We start from the raw sequence: 19,476 nt of genomic DNA on the forward strand, positions 1-19,476 counted from the left end.
ACACTTTCTATATTTCCAGTGACTCGTTACCTCTTCCTGGCTTATTTGGGATGGGTCATTAGTACTGAAGATACAAAGCTGTGCTCTTGGCTCACTGTGGACCATGTGTGACTGTTTCCATGAGCCCTTCTGAACACTGTTAAGGATTGACTGGGGAGAAGGCCAAGTAATACCCTGTGGGAAACATATGTTTCTCTTCACTCATTTGAACCCAGCCTGAAAAATTCGAGTGGGTGAGAAAGGTGGGGGATTAATGCACAGGTCTGGGAATCAGAAGAAAATGTTTCTCCTTCAGGCTTCCTTAGGTATGCCCTAGGGAAAAGCACAGGTGCAGAATGCAGCTGTGTTCATATTGCCTGTTAGCTTGTGGAGCATTTTCCCTGTCAGTAACATGCCAATGCACATGTGTGTGAGTATTCTGTGTATTTCTGTGTGCTGTGTATTTCATTATATAGTACCCATCTGTTTTCGTGGGATCCTGTTGATTGCATGGTCTGATTACTCTTGATGATTAAACCTCTTGCATTCCTGGTACTAGCAGATAGAAAGAAATAGTAGATAGGATCTCAATGCCTAAAGAGGAAATGTAGGGGTTTAGTCACAATAATGGCATCCTGTCTGTCAGATAAAATGAAACTGTTTCACTCAAATTAGGCAAGTTTTAAACCTGTCTAGCAAAACATTTCAGGGATGAATCCATATTTATAAAACCAATTTAGCTGGAAGGAAAGGAAGCCATGGTATTAATAGCACTGTATGTCCTAGCATCTTATCACTGGATTAAGGTTAGCAAGCACAGACTGAAGGGTCCTAAGTAGATATGGCTGCATGCTTGATTAGCAATTACTTGGGTCTTGTTTGTGTAACATTTCTCCTGGCTTGAATTTGCCCCTTTAATAGTGCTAAAGGCTATTACACAGTGTGGTCAAAGACTATCCAGAGCCTATAATTAACTGAATGTTTGATTAAAACAGTTACAACAGAACTGCATTTTAAAATGAATAGCAAAAGGGAAAAGGAGCTTCAGCCTCGAAAATAGCATATTCCTCATTTTAGTTTCAGGACATCCCTCTTGATCTTGTTCAGTTATTTACATGTATACTAAAACTTCTCTGTAACAAGGGCCCAAAATATAGTCTTTTAAAAGGTAAATCCTTCACTGTTCCATAAGACATATGTTGTGTGGTTTTAATGTCCATGGTCATGAGAATGAGACTATTTAGTAGTTGAGAATATTGTATGGCTTTTTTATTCAGAGAATATATATTGAATATATGTTGCACATTTAAAATGTGTATTGTATGGCAATATAATATGTAAAAAATTTATATTAAATATACATATAAAGATTCAATATAGGTTATATATAGGGAATATTTAAGCATATATTTAATTCTGTTTATTAGAATGTTAAATGGAAATTACTGATTTTATGAGTTATGTTCTTGCAATTGGTTCATAAAGTCTGAGCTGAATATCCAAAACACTTGTTGAGTAAGATTTTTCAGATCACTGCAATCAACAGCTGTCCACTGGCATTACTTTCATGAAAGCATTGCATGTGTAGTAGAATAAGCTTAACCTAACCTTGGAGAGAGCAGTTAAGAAGCTCTGTTAGTGTCAGTTTACATATTTTGAAACTTCATAATCAAACACACTTTTGTAGTATTGATGCATCAACTGCATTAGGTCTCAACACCAATAATGTTAATGTTGGTGCTTAGTTTTATTTTGGCACACTGTGTTGTCTTCTGTTCTTCTCACTCTGCCTTTGGCAAGCAGCTGAATATTAATTAGCATTTGTAAACCCAGAGTTTAGAAAACACCCTAAATCCCTTTTTCTAAAGGAGGTTTGCATTGTGCTGGGAACACCATGGCAAGTTGTACTAATAGTCATGCCCACATCTCAGGTGTGCTGTGTGATCCAGTCCATGGGGGATTTTATATGTTCTAAGATGTGTTCTTCCTTTTTCTTGCAGGAGAGCCAGAATTTAAATATGTTGGGAATATGCATGGGAATGAAGCTGTTGGAAGAGAGTTGCTCATCTTCTTGGCGCAGTACCTGTGTAATGAATACCAGAAAGGAAATGATACTATTATCAACTTGATCCACAGCACACGAATCCATATCATGCCATCTTTGAACCCAGATGGCTTTGAGAAGGCAGCATCCCAGGTTTGTAAGGCTGTGTGTGTAAGAATAGCCATCAATGTCTGTCAGCTTTATCATAGTGGCTCATGGACTAAGAGTTTTACAGATGCATGGACTCCTGGTGGCAATTGTTGAATGGAACAGCAAAGCCAAAGTATTTCCTCATAGTACAATAGGCTTGTTATGTTTAACAAGGAGGATTTTATGCTTGACTTTTCAACAAGCAGCCTTCTCTCCTGTGATTTTAAAATATAATTATGTTTATGTTTCATGCATATTCTTTCATCTAACTTCAGTGGCTGAATTGCCTCTTAAACACGTAAGTTCCTAAACTAGTAATAAATGATGTTTCAAAAGTGCTAGAAAAGGGAAAGTTTGTTTTCTTTAAGGATATTCCCATGCAAATAAACTTAAAAAAATTATTCACATTCACCCATTGGTCCCAAAACAACAAACTCTGTTTGTAAAATATGAATATGAATTGAATGAGCCATTTTTTGATATGAATAACTTTGGTTCTTAATTTCATGCATGAGGTACTTTAATTAAGGTATTAGTCAAGAAAATTCAGTATGCATTTTAGGGTGATGACTCAGTCAAGAAACATATAATGCATTAATGCATAATTAGCAAATGGAAGTCAAATAGTAACCCTGTTATATAGATTCTAGTGAGAATTTCCTTGCTTACAAGGCATATTTATTTTTTAAATTAATATTGAAATGTTGAAAGTTCTCATGTGGCTATTTATGATTAAATAAGTCAAACCTTATTAAGATCTGTATTAAACTGATCCTCATGAAGTATTTAAAAATAGGCATAGACTCTTTATATTCTGTCACACATCTCCCTCTCGTGGCAGTGAAGCAGAAGCTGTCCTCAGATTGGTGTGCATTTTACTGCTTTGAAATCTCTCTCTGAAGAGGTTCTGTAATATTATTTGAAACCTTTGCTCCTTAGCCAAAGTACAGCTGATTTTATATACTGCCTTACAATTTAAATGTGATTTATAATTAGAATCAATTTAGTACTGCTGTTCTAATTTAGAATATCTTGATCCTGTACACAGAATGTGACAGTAGATTCAACATATCCCAAGATTAAAACCAATAACCAAACTTAACCTAAATTAAAGAGTACTGAAAGCTTACAGAGAGAAGCTAGGGAAAATTATGCATTCTGAGGTCATTTCCTTAATGAAATCTAAAACTTATTTTAGAGAATCAGTTTAGAGAAATAATTTCGCAATAATTCCCATTGCTACCATTTCAGTGTATAAGGCTGACAGGCACAATGAAAAGTAAAGATTAAGGTCCCTCTTTACCCTGAAGTTATTTGGAGGAACCTGAAACAAGTGCAAACATTCCTTGTGGCTTCCAGATGAATCTACAGGTGCTGTGACCCTCACTACAATGAGATCTGTAATTCACAGTCAGGGCACGAGGCAATGGGGAAAAGCCAAGTCTTGGGGGAAGATACCACTGGCACTGACAAATCTGATGCTGCTGGTAATTTTACTTATCCTTAGTCCAAGTGTGCCATTTGAGAATAAACCTGTCCTGCAAGAACCTCAGTGAAACAGAAGTTGGTTTTGCCCCCACAGAGCTCTAGGAAGGAGTAGGGGTGATTGACTCAGCCCTTGGTTTCTCAGGCTTTTTTTCTCTCACGTGATCCCTTCTAATTCTCAAGAACATGGGAGGTATGCAATCTGCTGAATTTACTCATCTCCCTTCTCTTTGTGTTCCCTTCCCTCATTTAGCCTGGTGAACTCAAAGACTGGTTTGTTGGTCGAAGCAATGCCCAGGGAATAGATCTAAACCGAAACTTTCCCGATCTTGATAGAATAGTTTACATTAATGAGAAAGAAGGTGGCCCAAACAACCATCTTCTGAAGAACATGAAAAAAGCTGTGGACCAGAATCCCAAGGTAAGTAGGGGCTGAATGTTGGGTCACTGGCATGCCCATCTCTTCCCTTTTATGTAGGCAAACAGTAGGGACCCCTAAGAGCTGTGTGTGTGCTCTTTATTGTTCACGTTGTTCTGAATGTTTTGTTCATTTTGTTAAATTTATCCATCTGATGATTCTTGAATTTTTTCCTCAAAATGGATGGCTGTAGTAAACTCTTTTGATCCGACTAAATCTTACACAATTCCTCAGTCAAAAGATATTTTGTATTTTTACTGCCTTTTCTCTTGATTTTAAGCTAATTTTCCAAATATTTTGCATTTTTACCATTGCCAGAAATTCACTTGTGTATTGTGCTAAATTATATTGCTAGCTAGATAGCTATTCTCACATACAACACATGCATTTTTGTTAAGTTTAAGCCTTTAATATGCAGCTGTATATCTGGAGGGATTTTTATCTTCTTGTGTTTACCCCCAGAGGAAGTTCTAGAAAACCAAGTGTTGTGACTGCAGTCCCGTAGGACTGTAGCCTTAATAACTGTGTTCTGTCCTCAAATTCAAAATATTAATGAAGTAATTTTACTTTCCATGCAAAGACTGCACCAACATTTATTTTTAATTATTTTCTTTTCCTTTGTTTAAAATTGGGTAGGCTTTTTTATCCACAATGGGAAGAAGTAAAAGATTGAGATAGCTTTTTTTGTAGTCTTATTCTGAGATCGTTGACACCAGTTTTGGACTTATATTAATCCACTTATATATGATATCATTATAAATCTAATGTAAGTACTTACTTAATTTTCCCTGAAGACAGAATAAAATTGTTGTTCACTAAACTTTCTTGCACAGTTTATGTGGTAATAATTAAGCCCACTGTATTTAATTGAATGTTTCTACATTATCAGTTTGTAACTGCTGCTGATGCTATTTTGTTACAGCTTGCTCCTGAAACCAAAGGTGTCATTCACTGGATTATGGATATTCCCTTTGTGCTCTCTGCCAATCTTCATGGAGGAGACCTTGTTGCAAATTATCCTTATGATGAGACTCGGAGTGGTATGTAAATAGAAGTTAACATGAAATAGTAGGAGATAGAAATTTCATTCTATACTTATTTCACTGCTAGCTAAGATCCATTTTTTAAATCTTGCAAACAAAACCATAAAACACTGCAAAACCATATAAAAATTGGAAAAAAACCCAACATAATTTATAGTCATTGCATTGTAATGACTTATTTTATCAAGCTAATTCTGTGTTTAAAGCTAGTCATTGTATGACCATATTTTCTAGTTTTGAAGGTGATAGTTTGTTTCAGTAGATTTACATGATGAAAATGATGTAATACCTGAGGGAATCATAGTGCCTCAGATATAATAATCAAGGCAACTTAGTTCTTAAATTAGCTGGGGCAGCTTGTATCCTGTTAAATGAAGTGAGAAAGATGTGTCTAGGTTAAGGTTTTTCTTGCACCCATAAAAAGCAAATTTCTGAAAACAGTAGTGTGCTAACAGAAACAGTTATCACTGTTGCCATTCTCAATGTTGGTCCCTTATAAAAAGGATTGTGGCATAGGTGTTATCCTGAAGTATGCAGCAATATTAGTTTTTTTCTGCTACTATGGGATGAACACATGTCTGAAGTTTCATGAAATTGTATTGTTTGCAATTCTCTTCTTTCAGTTGACTTTATCACACTTAAATTGAAAATCCTTCTCATATCTGCCTATAACACTCTTTAGGGAGACATCTGTGTTTTTGAGCTGTGTGTTATTCTAAAAAGATATCTAAAGCCTAGAATATTTTAGGTTTTTCGGTTCACTTTTCAAGTGGTATTTTCATAAATCTTGAGACTGTTGTGATTAGCCACTTTAGTGATAGGGCAACAATTGATGAAGTAATGGGGAAAAGTTAACATTAAAAAGATAATGCTATATTAACTTGTGGTGCTGTAGGACACTTACCTGTGTACATAGTATTTTTAGGCACAGTTCTGCTTTGCAGTTCTGGTGATCTAAGTTGTGAGCCTAGTCACTATGACTGCCCTTTTAATAATCCCTATTCCTGGAATTTTTTTCCTCCCTAGGCAGTGCTCATGAGTACAGCTCCTGCCCTGATGATGCTATTTTCCAAAGCCTGGCTCGCAGTTATTCTTCTTTTAACCCTGCCATGTCTGACCCAGACAGAGCACCGTGCCGTAAAAACGATGATGACAGCAGCTTTGTGGATGGGACAACCAATGGTGGGGCGTGGTACAGCGTCCCAGGAGGTGAGCCCATCCCGTGGGATTCCCTGTCACTGGCTGCTCTGGGCCTGAGTGGTGTCATCCACAACTTTTGGTTAAGGCTAAATCAAAGGCTGGTCATTCACCACTTGATAAAACTCACTGTGATAACTGTTAAAATACTCCTTTTTATTGCTTTTTCTGGAGTGTTTCTTCAGGCTTCAGGTCATTGATAATTTAATAGTTCTGCAGTGGGCAAGTGATACACTCTGCTATCATGAAATATTAAGGGAGTTTGGTGGGGGGGGAGGGGTTAAGAAAAGAGTGAAAATTCCCCTGTCAAACCCTCATTAGAGCAGGTTGCTGATGGTTCATTTGAACTTCAATAACGAAGGCATCCAAGCTGAAGGAAATGGGGAAGCCTGTTTGCCTGGTACAAATATCTAAATCTTGGAGTGTTCTGTCTTTGCTAAACTTGGAATGAAAACCGAGCTGAAGATTTTTGAGCCAGCTTGTGTTGGGGTGATTTGCCTGTGCTTTGGCTTTGTTGATTTATGCTGGATAACTTTGAACACACATAACTTCTTTATTCTTTGCTTTTCTCTTGATATTCAGTTACAGTAGCTGAATGAATTTTAAATTTTTACCTGAAGTGAGTAGGCATCTCTCAAAGCATTAGACATCCTAAGAGGTAGCCTAACTCTGCTTCTCTTACAGGAAAGGTGGTACTAAAAGAAGAAAATATTTAAACTCCTGTGAAGAAATTGGAAACAGAACAATGACTATAGTTGTTGGTAGTGCTCAGACAGCCAGTGATCACCAGGGGCTGAGTGTGAAATAAAATGTTGAAATTTCTGAGAGTAACTAAAACCCTAAAATATCTCTTTGTGTGAGGCTTTTCATACTTTGAATTGGAACCATTAAAACACTCTTGAAAATGGAAGTTTGCAAAAGCTGAAAAAAAAAAATAAACAAAATACTGAGAAGTTTAATAGTTAAAATTTGTTTCAATTCAGTTAAAATTTATCTTAATGAAATATTAAATATTAACTATAAAAATGTGGATATGTTTAAATTCAGCTTATTTTTCCTTTCAGAAAATGCTATGAAAAGCAGTTTTTCCATTGTTTTGATGAAATGCTTTGATTCTTATTAAACTGCATATGGCAAAGACACATTTTTCCATTGGAAAAAGTTTTTGGAAAGTCTGATTTCCTCTTCGTGGATCTTATTTTAAGTTAGACTGCTAATTCCCCAAGTGAGACCTTTCTTTTTCTCATATTTGTACAGACATTAATAGGCAGGAATCCTAGTGCTAAACAGGATCTGTCATTCTAATATGCTGCAGCTAATAAAGAATAGAGAGACAACAATATACTTTGGACCATACAGATTGAATCTATTGGTTTGGAGGTTTTTTTTTTTCAAGTGTAGAAATCAGCTGGCAAGCTGTGACTTTTGAACAAAACCTCTGTGGTAGTGTTTGCTGACTTAAAAATAGCAAATATAATTCAGTGAAAACAGTTCTTCTCTTTCTATGTCTACTGCTAAGGAAAGTAACTAAACACTGCTCAGTTCAAATGAAAATTTTCTGGGAAGTTTTAATCTGAAAAGTTTCATCTGAAAACTAAAATGTGGCAATTAAGTTATTGGTGGTATCAGAGATCTTTTGCTGTCCATCTCGTAATGAACTTTCATTAGGGAAAATGTAGGGAAATAGGGAATAGGGAAATAGGGAAAATACCAGAGTTAGGAATATATTAAAAGAAACTCTGAAGGCTTTGTCTCCATTGTAGCTGCTCCTGTTGGAGCTAAGGTGGTAATTCTCTACCTTTGCATGTTTGAGTTCCTTTGGGCTTTTGTCCCCCACTTCCCCCTTTTCCTTTAGTTTCTCACTCTGCTGCTAAAGATTCCTTTCTGCAATGAACACAGCTCCAGTATTCACTCCATTCCATTTTCTGTCTCTGTTCCTGGTCATCTCCTAGGTTCTGCCTTTCACAGTACCTTATCAGACCAAGGCCTCTGACCTAGAAAAGGATAATTTTTCATTCTAGTGAGTTACCATAGGTAATAGGTGCTGCCCTACAGAGCTTATTGTGGTGACCCCAGCTGTGCAACATCATTCTTTGCCCATATAATTGATCCTCAGGGACTTGTACCTTCTGTAAAACACAGGTGGGCCAGCAGCAATCTTCACTGGTTCTTCAGTCTGCAGGGCTGATATATGGATGGCTCTCATGTGACTCTGGGTTGCTTTTCATGTCTTTCTGAACACCTGGATTCTTTCAGCAGGAAGGCTGAATGTCTGTGGCAGAGACAGCTGCTGACAGTCCTAAGGTCTAGCTGGAAGGAGGAGCCCTCCATTGCATTCATGAGGTTTTTCTCAGCATTGCTGTTTGGTAGTTACTTCCTTTTGTAGAGCAGGGTACAGAGAAAAGTTTCCCCCAAGAGCTCCTCTGTGCTAAGTCTGAGGCCATGATGCTGTTTCACTTGCAGTAGTTGTCATCTGTAATTAGTTGATCCTTGTAGGTTTTTCAGAGACAGCAAGCAAAGGCAAAGAGGTCATTCTTCTGTGTACAGGAATGGCTCTTTTGGCCATCAGACTTTGGGGAGAAACAAGTTTGTACATAAAAACCATGTTTTGAATGAAGGCCTTCTCTCTATCAACATGTAATTAATGATTTCACTCATGCACAAGAAAGCCAAACTAAATTTGCACAAACAGCTTTAATTTTGGCATTTCCTTAGCTGCTGGCTGTATAACTTTTCAACATCCTTAATGACTTTTTAATGTATCTTTTGTGTGGAGCACCTATCTGGAACCATAAATGAGAAGAACAGAGAGTAATCAATTACTACCTAGCCACATGCCTGTTCTGCTTTTTCTGTCATTACAGAGTCACCTGAGTCTAATCAGATTCATGTCATTACAAAAATAGCTTTTCAAATCAGCTTACATTGCTGTACCATTAGGCTATTGTTTGTGTCTTTTTTTTTATTTTCAAATCACCCTTGGCCCCCAACTAATTCCTAACTTGGATTACCAGTTTTGGAAGCAGTGTTAGGTTTTTTTTAGGATTTCACTAAACACTAATGTAGGAGGCATTCATGTTCTCCCCATTCAAGTACATCCTGTCCTGCTGAAGGTTACTGTCTTTTCTGTGTAGAAACTGAACTAAGTGCTGTAGCTTGCAGTTCAAAGTCTTAAGTATATCTGATGCCTGAATGCCAGGGGCACACCCTGCATTCCACTTTTTTTATGAAGTTTGGTATTCCTTTATTAAAACCTGAAGAAGTTATTTTTTTTCCCATATTCGAAGTTTACTTTTGTAAGCACTGACACTATAGTCCCTCAGTCACTGGAGCAGTGCAACAGAGAAGTTTTTGTGTTCTCAGTTTCAAAGTCCTGCTCATGGTCAGCAATAAAGGGCATTCACTGCTGAATCTTAGTTATATCTGAGCTATCTAAGCCTTTGTGATCTTCAGAGAGTGAAAGTGTGAGAAAGTGCTACACTTTGTCACAGTGAGGGGCTTTGGGAGCATGGTGATGTGCATGCATGTGATACATGCCATGGAGAGGGCACTTCGAGGGCTTGAGCAGTGGCAGTGAAGTATTGCTGCAGTATTCAATAAACCTGTAGAAATGCTTTGGTTTCCTCTGTATTGCACCTAAGCACCACAGTGAACAGGGAGGTAAGGAGTGCAGAGCCCAGATTACATGTGTGGCAGACCATAGTTTACATCTTGGCCAGCTTCACCCCATTCTCTGTCCCAGAGATTCAGATCATCTCCTGCAGTTCAGTGATACAAAAGATGGATCTTTTCAGGTGCAACACACAAACCTTGGACAAGGCCAGGCCTTGGGAAACAAGCTATAGGATATGGACATTGTGCACAAAGCTGGAAAATACATTGCTTCTTTATTCTGTTCTTGAGAAACTAAAGCATCCCTGAGTAATATTTTGGGAAGAAAGAGAAATTTTCTGAGAACTGGAACAGTAATGGTCAAGAATTACTGTCACCACAGTAAAATTACATTGTGCCCTATTCTCCTCTTCATGTGTTCTTTCTTTCTTTTAGAGGAAGTACAAAAATCAACAAAAGCAGCATTATCTAGTGTCCAGAACAGATGCATGATAGTCAGCACTGCTGTCAGGATTTGACTCGTGACTCCACTGCTCTCTTGCTGTGCATTGCTGAATGGTCCATCTGAGAGTTCTGCCTGCTGGAACATCAGAGCCACCCCTCCCAGGAACCTTTGCCTTCTATGTCATTTTTCTAAAAATAAGGTTTAGAAATAAAAAGGTTCTTTAGCAATCAGAAGAATCTCTGTGCCTGTCAGTAGTTGGGAGTCTTGTTGCCTGCTTGGCAGAAAAGAACCTCTTCACCCTAATGTGTTGGCAAAATCCCACCTGACTCAGTGTGTGTGCTGTCCTCAGGGTTCTCTTGGGATGTGACATCAGCTCTCTGGGCAGTTATGGACCCCTGAACAGCACAGGTGCTTGGTAAAGAGACTCCCTCAGGTCTCATAGGGGAACACAGGGCTGAATGAATTAGCTGTCCTAGAAACGTTTCTAAATCCCTCAGTGACCTTCAGCAGGCTTGATAGCCACTTTCTTTTCAGGCTTCCATTTGAGGACCCACTGACTCTGCTAGCTAGACAGACTGGGAAGGTGAGGGATAGCCCTACATCAGCTTCTGCAAAGCATATGTTTATAACACTCCTGGGGACAGCCACTGTCCCTTTCCAGTTGGTTGATCCAGTTACAAAACTGGAAACCCCCTAGGATTTTGGTTGACAGATTCAAGCAAATAGCCAATATACCCATGTACTAAGAGGAGGAGCTCAAAAAAGTAAAAGAATGCATATTCTCCATCAAGTTTTTATTCCTACTGATGAGGCCACTTATATTTTAAAATTTCAGTTGTTAAAGTTGCATTTATAATGATGTTTCTCCTCTCTTTTAAAGGCTATCTAATATTGATTTTTCAGAGGCACTGAGTTGGAGAAACCCTACCCATGGAAAAATCTCCACGTAAATAAATTTTATAGGAAGTTTTATTTTGTATTTTTTTGGTGGAGAATAGTTGAAATCTGTGCAGAACATTTTGATAAAGAAATGTTTTCTATGTAAAATGTTACTAACATGAAAGTTTATATTTTAGAAAAAAAAAAACGAATACATTTTTGACCCATCTTTATAAATCTCTTTTTCACTGTTACTTTGTTATGTTTAATTTGCTTTATAATTAATTGTCATTCTTCTTGGCATACAAGATGAGCAATTTTTTTTTGTTATTTTTTTCATATGGAAATGTTTTAGCCATAATCTGAAATAATTTTCTTTCCCAAAGAGAAAAAATGTAATTTATATGTCAGCTAACCAGAAATGTGTGAAGTAAGAGTATACAGGTCATGTGCTACATCAAGTAGAAATATGCAGCCTATTTATCAAGGCTTTTCTAAACTTTCCCTGGGAAGAAAATGTATTTTGGAATTATTTGTACTATTGTTCTCTCTGATTTAAAGCTTCTGAATCAAAATTAAGCAGATGGAGTGAAGCTGCATCAAATATATTTATAGCTGTTCTTTTCCTAATAGTCCCAGCATTTCATGTGTCCCTCCTTACTTCCTTCAGAGCAATGCAAAATGCATCACTACCTCTCTTTTCTGGCATTGCAGGAATGCAGGATTTCAATTACCTCAGCAGCAACTGCTTTGAAATCACAGTGGAGCTTAGCTGTGAAAAATTCCCACCTGAAGAAACTCTGAAGGGCTACTGGGAGGACAACAAGAACTCTCTCATAAATTACATTGAGCAGGTAGCACAGAAGAGGATGGCAAAACTAGTTATTGTGCATAATAAACTTTGTGCTTTGTGAGCATCTAATTCAAAATACCATATTAATCCAGATGTTACTTTAATTCTTATTTGTCTCTGTAGTGGTAAATCCTGTGTGATTCTGGATGTACAGGAACTTGGGTAGATGGATTAGACCATATAGAATTTCTGAAACCTGCATATTGTAGTTAAAAATTACAAATATATATCATTAGTGATCACACACCTGAGATTGTGAAATGAGAAAAACACTTTGTTAGCAGAGCCAATCAATCAATACATTTATTTCTTAAAGGACCTAATTCTGCAGAAATGCTTTAGTTAGCCAGAAATCTGAAATATTTGAATATTTGAAGTGTTATACTGTTCTGTTAAAACATTATCTGTAGGCTGAGATAAACTGCACTTGTCCTGCAGGTTTTTACTTGCAGGATTTATGGAATCCTTCTCAAATTGTTCAGCTCCTCTGCACAGGGTTAATTTTTTCTGACTCGTGGAAAGCTGTGTTGTCAGTGCATTTTCAAAATTGTTCATGTATAAGATACTATTTTGCCAACTTCCTTTGCTCCTGCAGAGCTGCTGGCTTTATCCTTGAGGTTCAGATGGTCTGTTTGGCATTGGTTTTTATCTTCTTTCAGAATAAGATGACCAGGTCATCTTACAAAGATTTGAAAGTCAATGTTTACATGGATTATGATCTGCTTTTTTTTTTTTTAGAATTACTTGCACTGAACAGATATATTATTATAACTCCCTGCTGAATTATTTTTCCTTTTCACTCTCTGTTCCATTATGGTATTTAGTATTTATCATTGATAGTGGTTAGCCTGTGGACTGTGGGGTTCATAGCATGCTTTTTTAGATTTATCAGTAGATATTCCATTGCCAAAAAATGCCATCTTTTCTTAAGAGTTTTCTATTTACCATTTGTTGGTGACCTTATTTATTTTAGATTCATCGAGGAGTGAAGGGTTTTGTTAAAGATCTTCAGGGCAATCCAATAGCAAATGCTACAATTTCTGTGGAGGGGATAAGCCATGATGTTACATCAGGTGAGTGTGGTACCTCAGCAGCGCTTCTCCTTGGCTGAGCAACCTGGAGCCATTTCACATCTTTTAAACTGCTGCTTTAAGGGAACAAAAGTTTGAAGCCAGGGTGGTATGTTGTGCCTAAAGAAGCTTGTTGCCCACAGGATTTCATGAATCTTTCACTTATATTTTGCTCTCAGAGTAGCTAAGTCTGTTTTTTTGGTTTTTTTTTTTGACTTGATGGGTTTCTGGTGTAAATTGGTTTGGGTGCCAGTGGTTATTAATGCTCTAGTCTGTCTTCTGATTTGTGAAGCAAATAGTGTTTCACAGCTCTGACAGCATTTAAAGCCCTGTCAACAGTGCTGTTTTTAGTTTGAAGGCTAAGTTTTAGTCCAGAAGTGTTATATGCAGTCATACCTTTTGGTATGTAAATTCTTGAGAGATTGCCAATTTACATTACTTCCTTCAGCAAAGATAAATTCTCTCTGCTGTTTACAATTACACCATGTTTTTTTCAGAAGGGTGATTCTAAAAGATGAAAGCATTGTGGTGGTTGGTGTTGACAGAAAATGATGTGCCACCTCTTCAGTGATGCTGTGCTTTGTTCTAGGCATGAGCTCAGAAGGCAGCTCACACAGTGGGCCAACTTTGAGCCTTCCCATGCTCTCCTATCCTGAACAACATTTTTTTTACTTGCAAAAGATACTGATTAGAAAAAAAAAAAAAAGTAAATGTCACTACTTTATGCATGTGCTTATTTTATGGTCATTTTCTCTATATGTCTCACTATGCTGTCACAGAAATGCAGAATGCTATGGGACAGGACTGGTAGAACATCCAGTCACCTCTTATTTGTGTTTGCACATGACCTGCAAAGAGACTGCCAGCACTTCTGCCAACCAGGAGAACAGTCTGTGAAAACATTAGTGACCTTCTGTCACTGTAAACAAGAAAGCAAAATTTTTAGAGACTGGAAATAAATTTTCAGGCAAAATAGAAGGGGTATGAGAGAGTGATCTGTGTGAGAGAGGACCTCATGCTTCTATGATAGAAAAATTGCATCTAATCCTAAATCTTTTCACATCATTGTGTGTGTGTATAATACTGAAAGTCATGTATTGTCAAAACAGGGATGAAAACAAGTACTTGAAAACTAGCACAGTCAAAATGAAGGAGAAATATTCTTTGGCTTTTCTCCTGCTTCTTTATTCAGGAGTTGAAACTGTGCTTTGTTCCAGGGACATGAATTAGAATAGATCATTGCTGTAGTTCTACTGCAGTATTTTTTTTCCCATTCTGTTTTATGAAGAGAAAAATCTGGACTGATTACTGACATTTTTTTGACCATGCAAATAGGAGACATTTAAGTAATATTTCCCTTTTTACACTGTGTGGTTACAGATGTGGTGAAAAAGCATTTAAGGGACTAGTACAAAGAGCATGGCCAAGTCTTCTAAGTGGCACTGCTAGCTGAACTTTAGAATAGCCCTGCAATGTTTTCTGGAGGTAGAGAAATTCAAATTGTTAGCCTGTGACAAATTAGATCATTGCCTGCTGCTGGTGCAGGGAAGATCTGAGTCTTTGTGAAAATACAATAAGTTTTTTTCTAGAGAAGATGATGATGAATATTGATGCTGTGACTTGAAAAGATAATCTGTAGTAACAGTGACCTGAGTGGATCAAGCTTCCATTTCTTCATTCCTCTGAACCAAAGGAAAAAAAAACCTTGACAATTGGATAATGAAACAGTAGATAAAGATGCTTCTAGGGTGATACACATGCAATATTCTAGGAAATTATTATAGCTTTTTCTGAAGGAAAGAAAGGTAATCCCACTTATTTAAATTTGATGAGAATAAAATTTATTTGCACTTGGATTATCAGACTACTTAGGAACATTAAAAATCTGTATCACATTGCAAACAGAATTTCAGACACTTAGCAGGGATTTTACATTGGCTTCTAAGGTGAAATAATGTCCCATATTGTCCTTTTCTTCAGTGTGATGGAGAGGCTTCAGCCTTAGCAGGCAATATCTTTCATGGGGGCTCTAGCACAACTTTAAAATTTAAATATTTTTTTTTACTACCTGAAAGGAAGCAAATGTGATATATATATATATATCTTGTACTGAAGGAAAAAAGGAAGGAAGAAAGAAGAATCCTTTCAGGCAGTCAAAAAGAAAGCTTTGACAGGAATATAAAAGATTGACACATAAGCCTTTCTTTTTAGCTGTGTAATTAATCTTATACATATTTATTTGATTCTTTTCTTATTCTCTACAGCCAAGGATGGTGATTACTGGAGATTGCTTGTGCCTGGAAATTACAAAGTTACAGCCTCAGCACCTGGCTATCTAGCAATAACTAAAAAAGTGGCTGTGCCCTTCAGCCCTGCTGTTGTGGTAAGTGCTCATCTGTGTTAGTTTATTATCTATTACATATTTAAAAGTCTCTTTTTCCCCTCGTGGTAAACATGTAAACAGGAGGTGATTTTTCAGAATATTCCAGAACATGCTAATTTAGAAAGTCTGGGAATTACTCTTCTAGCACTTGATGCACCAGCCACTGAGAGTAATCTCATTGAATACTCATTTAATCTCTTGGTGTTCTTATTTATAATAAAAAGACTCAGAGAAGGGCAGTACTGAGATACTTAAACTTGTTATTGGTACATGTCTGAACAGCCAATCAGAAGATTACAGAATATCTTTTAATAGCACAACATAAAAAAACAAGAGATGTTGAGGTTTTGATTGAGACAATTTTTAATTTAATTTGTCAAATGAGTGCCTGCTAAGGTTAAAACCATTGGTCAGCTCCATGCAGAAAGGTAGCAATGGTATCTGCTTTGCACAGACATCCAGTATGTGATGTTAATAAGAACTAGACTGTATCTAAGGTTTCAGAAGCACTTTTAATTCACTCTATTTACAGATATGGAGGTATTTAAAATAAATGCTATTTCAGTAGCGTGAATCACATGTTACGATATGCTAAGCTAGCATATTGTATCTGCATTAATGAGCCTTGTGCTAGGAAAGGCTCCCTGGATCTTTTTGATCATAAAATGGAATGGATATTTTGATATGCTGGGGATCTGCAGTGCTAGGTGTTTGCTGAGAGATTAGCTCAGCTGGTTAGAGAATGGAGCTCATAAGGGTTGGACTTGATGACCCTCCTGGGTCCCTTCCAATTCACAATATTCTGTGATCTGTGATGGCAATATGCTGATGATATTATTTATAATATGCCATATGATTTATGTGGCTGTCTATTATTCAATTTCATTGGCCCACACTTTTTGAAATTTTTTAGTCAAGTCACATACAAGTGGGCTGATGTCTGGTTCTTTAGGAAATTTTGCTCACCTGTGTGTGTTTTTAGAGAAGTTATTGTAGTGATATACTAGTATTGCATATATTTAAATCAGCTTCAAGACACTTTGGAATAAACCCAGCCTAAACCAGAAGGTACTTCTCTAAGCCTTATGTTTGTGTTAAGCCTCTTCTTTCAATAAATTACTCTTAAAAGCCTAACTATTCTCTATCTGCAAGTCTTAGTGATGTTCTTGATTGTTTCTCTTAATCAGGTTGATTTTGAACTGGAGTCATTGTCTGAAAGAAAAGAAGAGGAAAAAGAAGAGTTGATGGAATGGTGGAAGATGATGTCAGAAACACTAAATTTTTAAATGAGGATTTTGGCTTTATGGCTTTTAATCTATTATATGTTGACTTAGTATAATGTACTGTGGAAACTCCCTATATTCTAGATTTTGTGCACTTCACAATAATTAACTTTGAATTTTTCAGTCATCTTTTGATTAATATAACTACTAGCCTCTTAGGTAGATAAATAAGTTAATAATTTTCTTTCATATTGTTATAGAAAATCTACTCTTCTATAAAAATCATAAAAAAATGAATGAATATGCAGCCTATATGACAGTCAAATCTGTTGTGTATTATTTGCAAGTTCAGAATATGTAGGTTAACACTTGGTTTTAGAAAAGAAATATGCTGTAGTCAATTACTGATTCTGCCAGAAATATTTGACAGTGCATAGTAGTAGATGGTGCTCTTCACTGAGTTCTATAATGGATGTTATTGAAAAGATTTATCATAACAGTGTGTGGTGTAATAATGTTTGACAAGGATTAAAATTCAGTATAAAACTTTGTATGTCTCTGGTGTTGGAGCTATTTAAATATGTAAGAAACATAAGCTGACTTCATTTTAGTAAGCAGAAAGAATCTGCATAAACTCTTATTAAAGATGGCATAGAATGAATTCAGGAAAAAACAGAGCTTTATTCCTTAAACAGTTGATAATGTTTGAAGATCAGGTTTTATTTCTCATTACTTGTTAAGCAAATTAGAAATTCTGAGTGGAAGAAGAAAAGCTAGTGAATCTCATTTATATGCTGCTTCTGTTTGTTTTACAGCAAGAAAAAAATCATTTCAGGTGATGTTTTAATTAAATAATTACCTTTTAAACAATCTTTACTTGTATCAGTGATGTCTAGATAACCAGTTAAAAGTTCATCTTTTCACTGAAGGCTATCAAAATATTACAGTTTAGACAATGAACTGGAAATCTACTGACATTGTATTTTTAGTGCTGCAAGTCAAGAATGGATTTTTTTCAAGCTCTGTTTCTTCTACTAGTCTTATCTAAAACAAGAAATAAGACAGATAAGTGATTTTTTTTTTCAGTGTGGTGAAATTTTCAGAAAATTGTTGAAGAGGATACAAAAGCAACTTTGATTTAAAACCAAATTATTTTTGGCCCCTTTTTTTGTTTTTTTTTTTTTTTTTTTTGTACTTTAATTAACATGGAATAGTATTTTGGCTAAGGTGAGTGAAATTTGCAGAGTCAGGGAATACACGTGGACCATAGCAGGTGCAAGTTTGGGATAATTTTTCGGAAATGAAACCTGGTATGCTACTTGAGATAAGCTAAACATCTTGTCTGTTTGAGAGCTTACATATATTGCTAGTCTATTTTAATTCAAGATCAGATATTTGATACAGATTTCCTTCCTCTGTTTCTTTAATACCACTCTCTGTGTTTTGATTAGCATATTATTTTAGCTGATGCTTGTTTGGAACCAGTCAAGAGTGCACTATCACACTCCTGCTGTAAGTGGAAGAAACACATAATCAGGTGTAGGATCCAAATTTACCTCCTTTGGGTATTTAAATATTTACTGCAAATACTGTTTTGTGAGAATTTTAAATTCTTTAATAAAAATAGCAGTTGATGCTTTTAAAGAACAGACTAAGGTTTGAGACATAATGCTAAACTGAACAGCAATAAAAAAGCATAAACTTTCTCTCTCTGATTAAGAGTTTGTGATGTAACCTGCAGCTCATTTGGGTTGTAAATGCTCAACTCCAAATTCTAGAGGAAATTTACTTACTATAAGTCATTATACAGTGATGAGCTTTGAATCTCCATTGCAATGAAAAACCTCAGTGGCAAATAAAGAATTTTATCTGAATGTGTCTTATTAACACCTTGTGGCTAGCTTTGCACAGGAGTGTGCATAAAGGATGCCTGGTTATGCCAGCTTGGGTGTCTGTGACCATTTGAAAGGCCAAGATGTAGCACAGAGCACACTCTGTGTCTGTAAGTAATGATCTTGTTTTTAACTGAACCAGGTAAAGTTGGAGCAAATGGTACGAAAATGAATTATAACCAGATGTTGCTGTCATGTGGGCAAATGGCTACAGGAGTGTAAACTAATGTAATAAGGCAAGTGTATATCTGTACAGAACATCCTGGTCTGCCTCTTCCAAGCCTAAGAATTCCAATCCAAATGACACTTCATGGTATGATGCCTGTCATGCATCCAGTCTTCCTGTGGCATAGTTAATGCAGACATTACATCAAAGTGATCTCATCACAGGTTTCTAATCCATACCTGTGTGATGTGTGTGGGATCCTCTGGTCTACTGTTTCATACATTTGCAAATAAATGTGGTGTCCCTTAAGTGATCTGTTTGTTGTGCTCTAGATGACTGCTTGCTATTATTGTGTTCAGAACAGGTTAAAGTGATTAAATGTTACAGCACCACAACCACTGCCACTGTTCTTGCTCTAGGTAAACATCCTAAAGAACAGCGTAGCCAGGACTCTCAATAAATTAATTCATTATGTAGTTAGCTGAGCTGAGCTGTGTTGTAGGACTGTGTATGTTTAATGGAAGATTAAAGTGTTATGTGATGCTGAGCTTTTGGTTAAAAAGGCACATGCTGTACTATTGTACAATAAATCTACAGTTTTATTTAAAATGTAAAATGTGTGAGTAATTTGCAGGTT

At 36.5% G+C, this 19,476-nt stretch overlaps 1 protein-coding gene across 1 annotated transcript in view; it reads left to right on the top strand.

Moving 5' to 3' along the window:
* Window positions 1-19,148, top strand: part of CPE (carboxypeptidase E) — a 53,289-nt gene extending 34,141 nt beyond the window's left edge. Inside the window, exons 2-9 of the mRNA XM_056489200.1 lie at window positions 1,980-2,176; window positions 3,912-4,079; window positions 4,999-5,116; window positions 6,146-6,328; window positions 11,967-12,106; window positions 13,079-13,178; window positions 15,440-15,558; window positions 16,746-19,148. Coding sequence (XP_056345175.1) covers window positions 1,980-2,176; window positions 3,912-4,079; window positions 4,999-5,116; window positions 6,146-6,328; window positions 11,967-12,106; window positions 13,079-13,178; window positions 15,440-15,558; window positions 16,746-16,844 — 1,124 coding nt within the window. The 3' untranslated portion in view covers window positions 16,845-19,148. The remainder of the gene's footprint in view (window positions 1-1,979; window positions 2,177-3,911; window positions 4,080-4,998; window positions 5,117-6,145; window positions 6,329-11,966; window positions 12,107-13,078; window positions 13,179-15,439; window positions 15,559-16,745) is intronic.
* The last annotated feature ends 328 nt before the right edge of the window (window positions 19,149-19,476 follow it).

This window comes from Oenanthe melanoleuca, chromosome 4, assembly GCF_029582105.1.
Source record: "Oenanthe melanoleuca isolate GR-GAL-2019-014 chromosome 4, OMel1.0, whole genome shotgun sequence".
NCBI classification, from domain to species: domain Eukaryota; kingdom Metazoa; phylum Chordata; class Aves; order Passeriformes; family Muscicapidae; genus Oenanthe; species Oenanthe melanoleuca.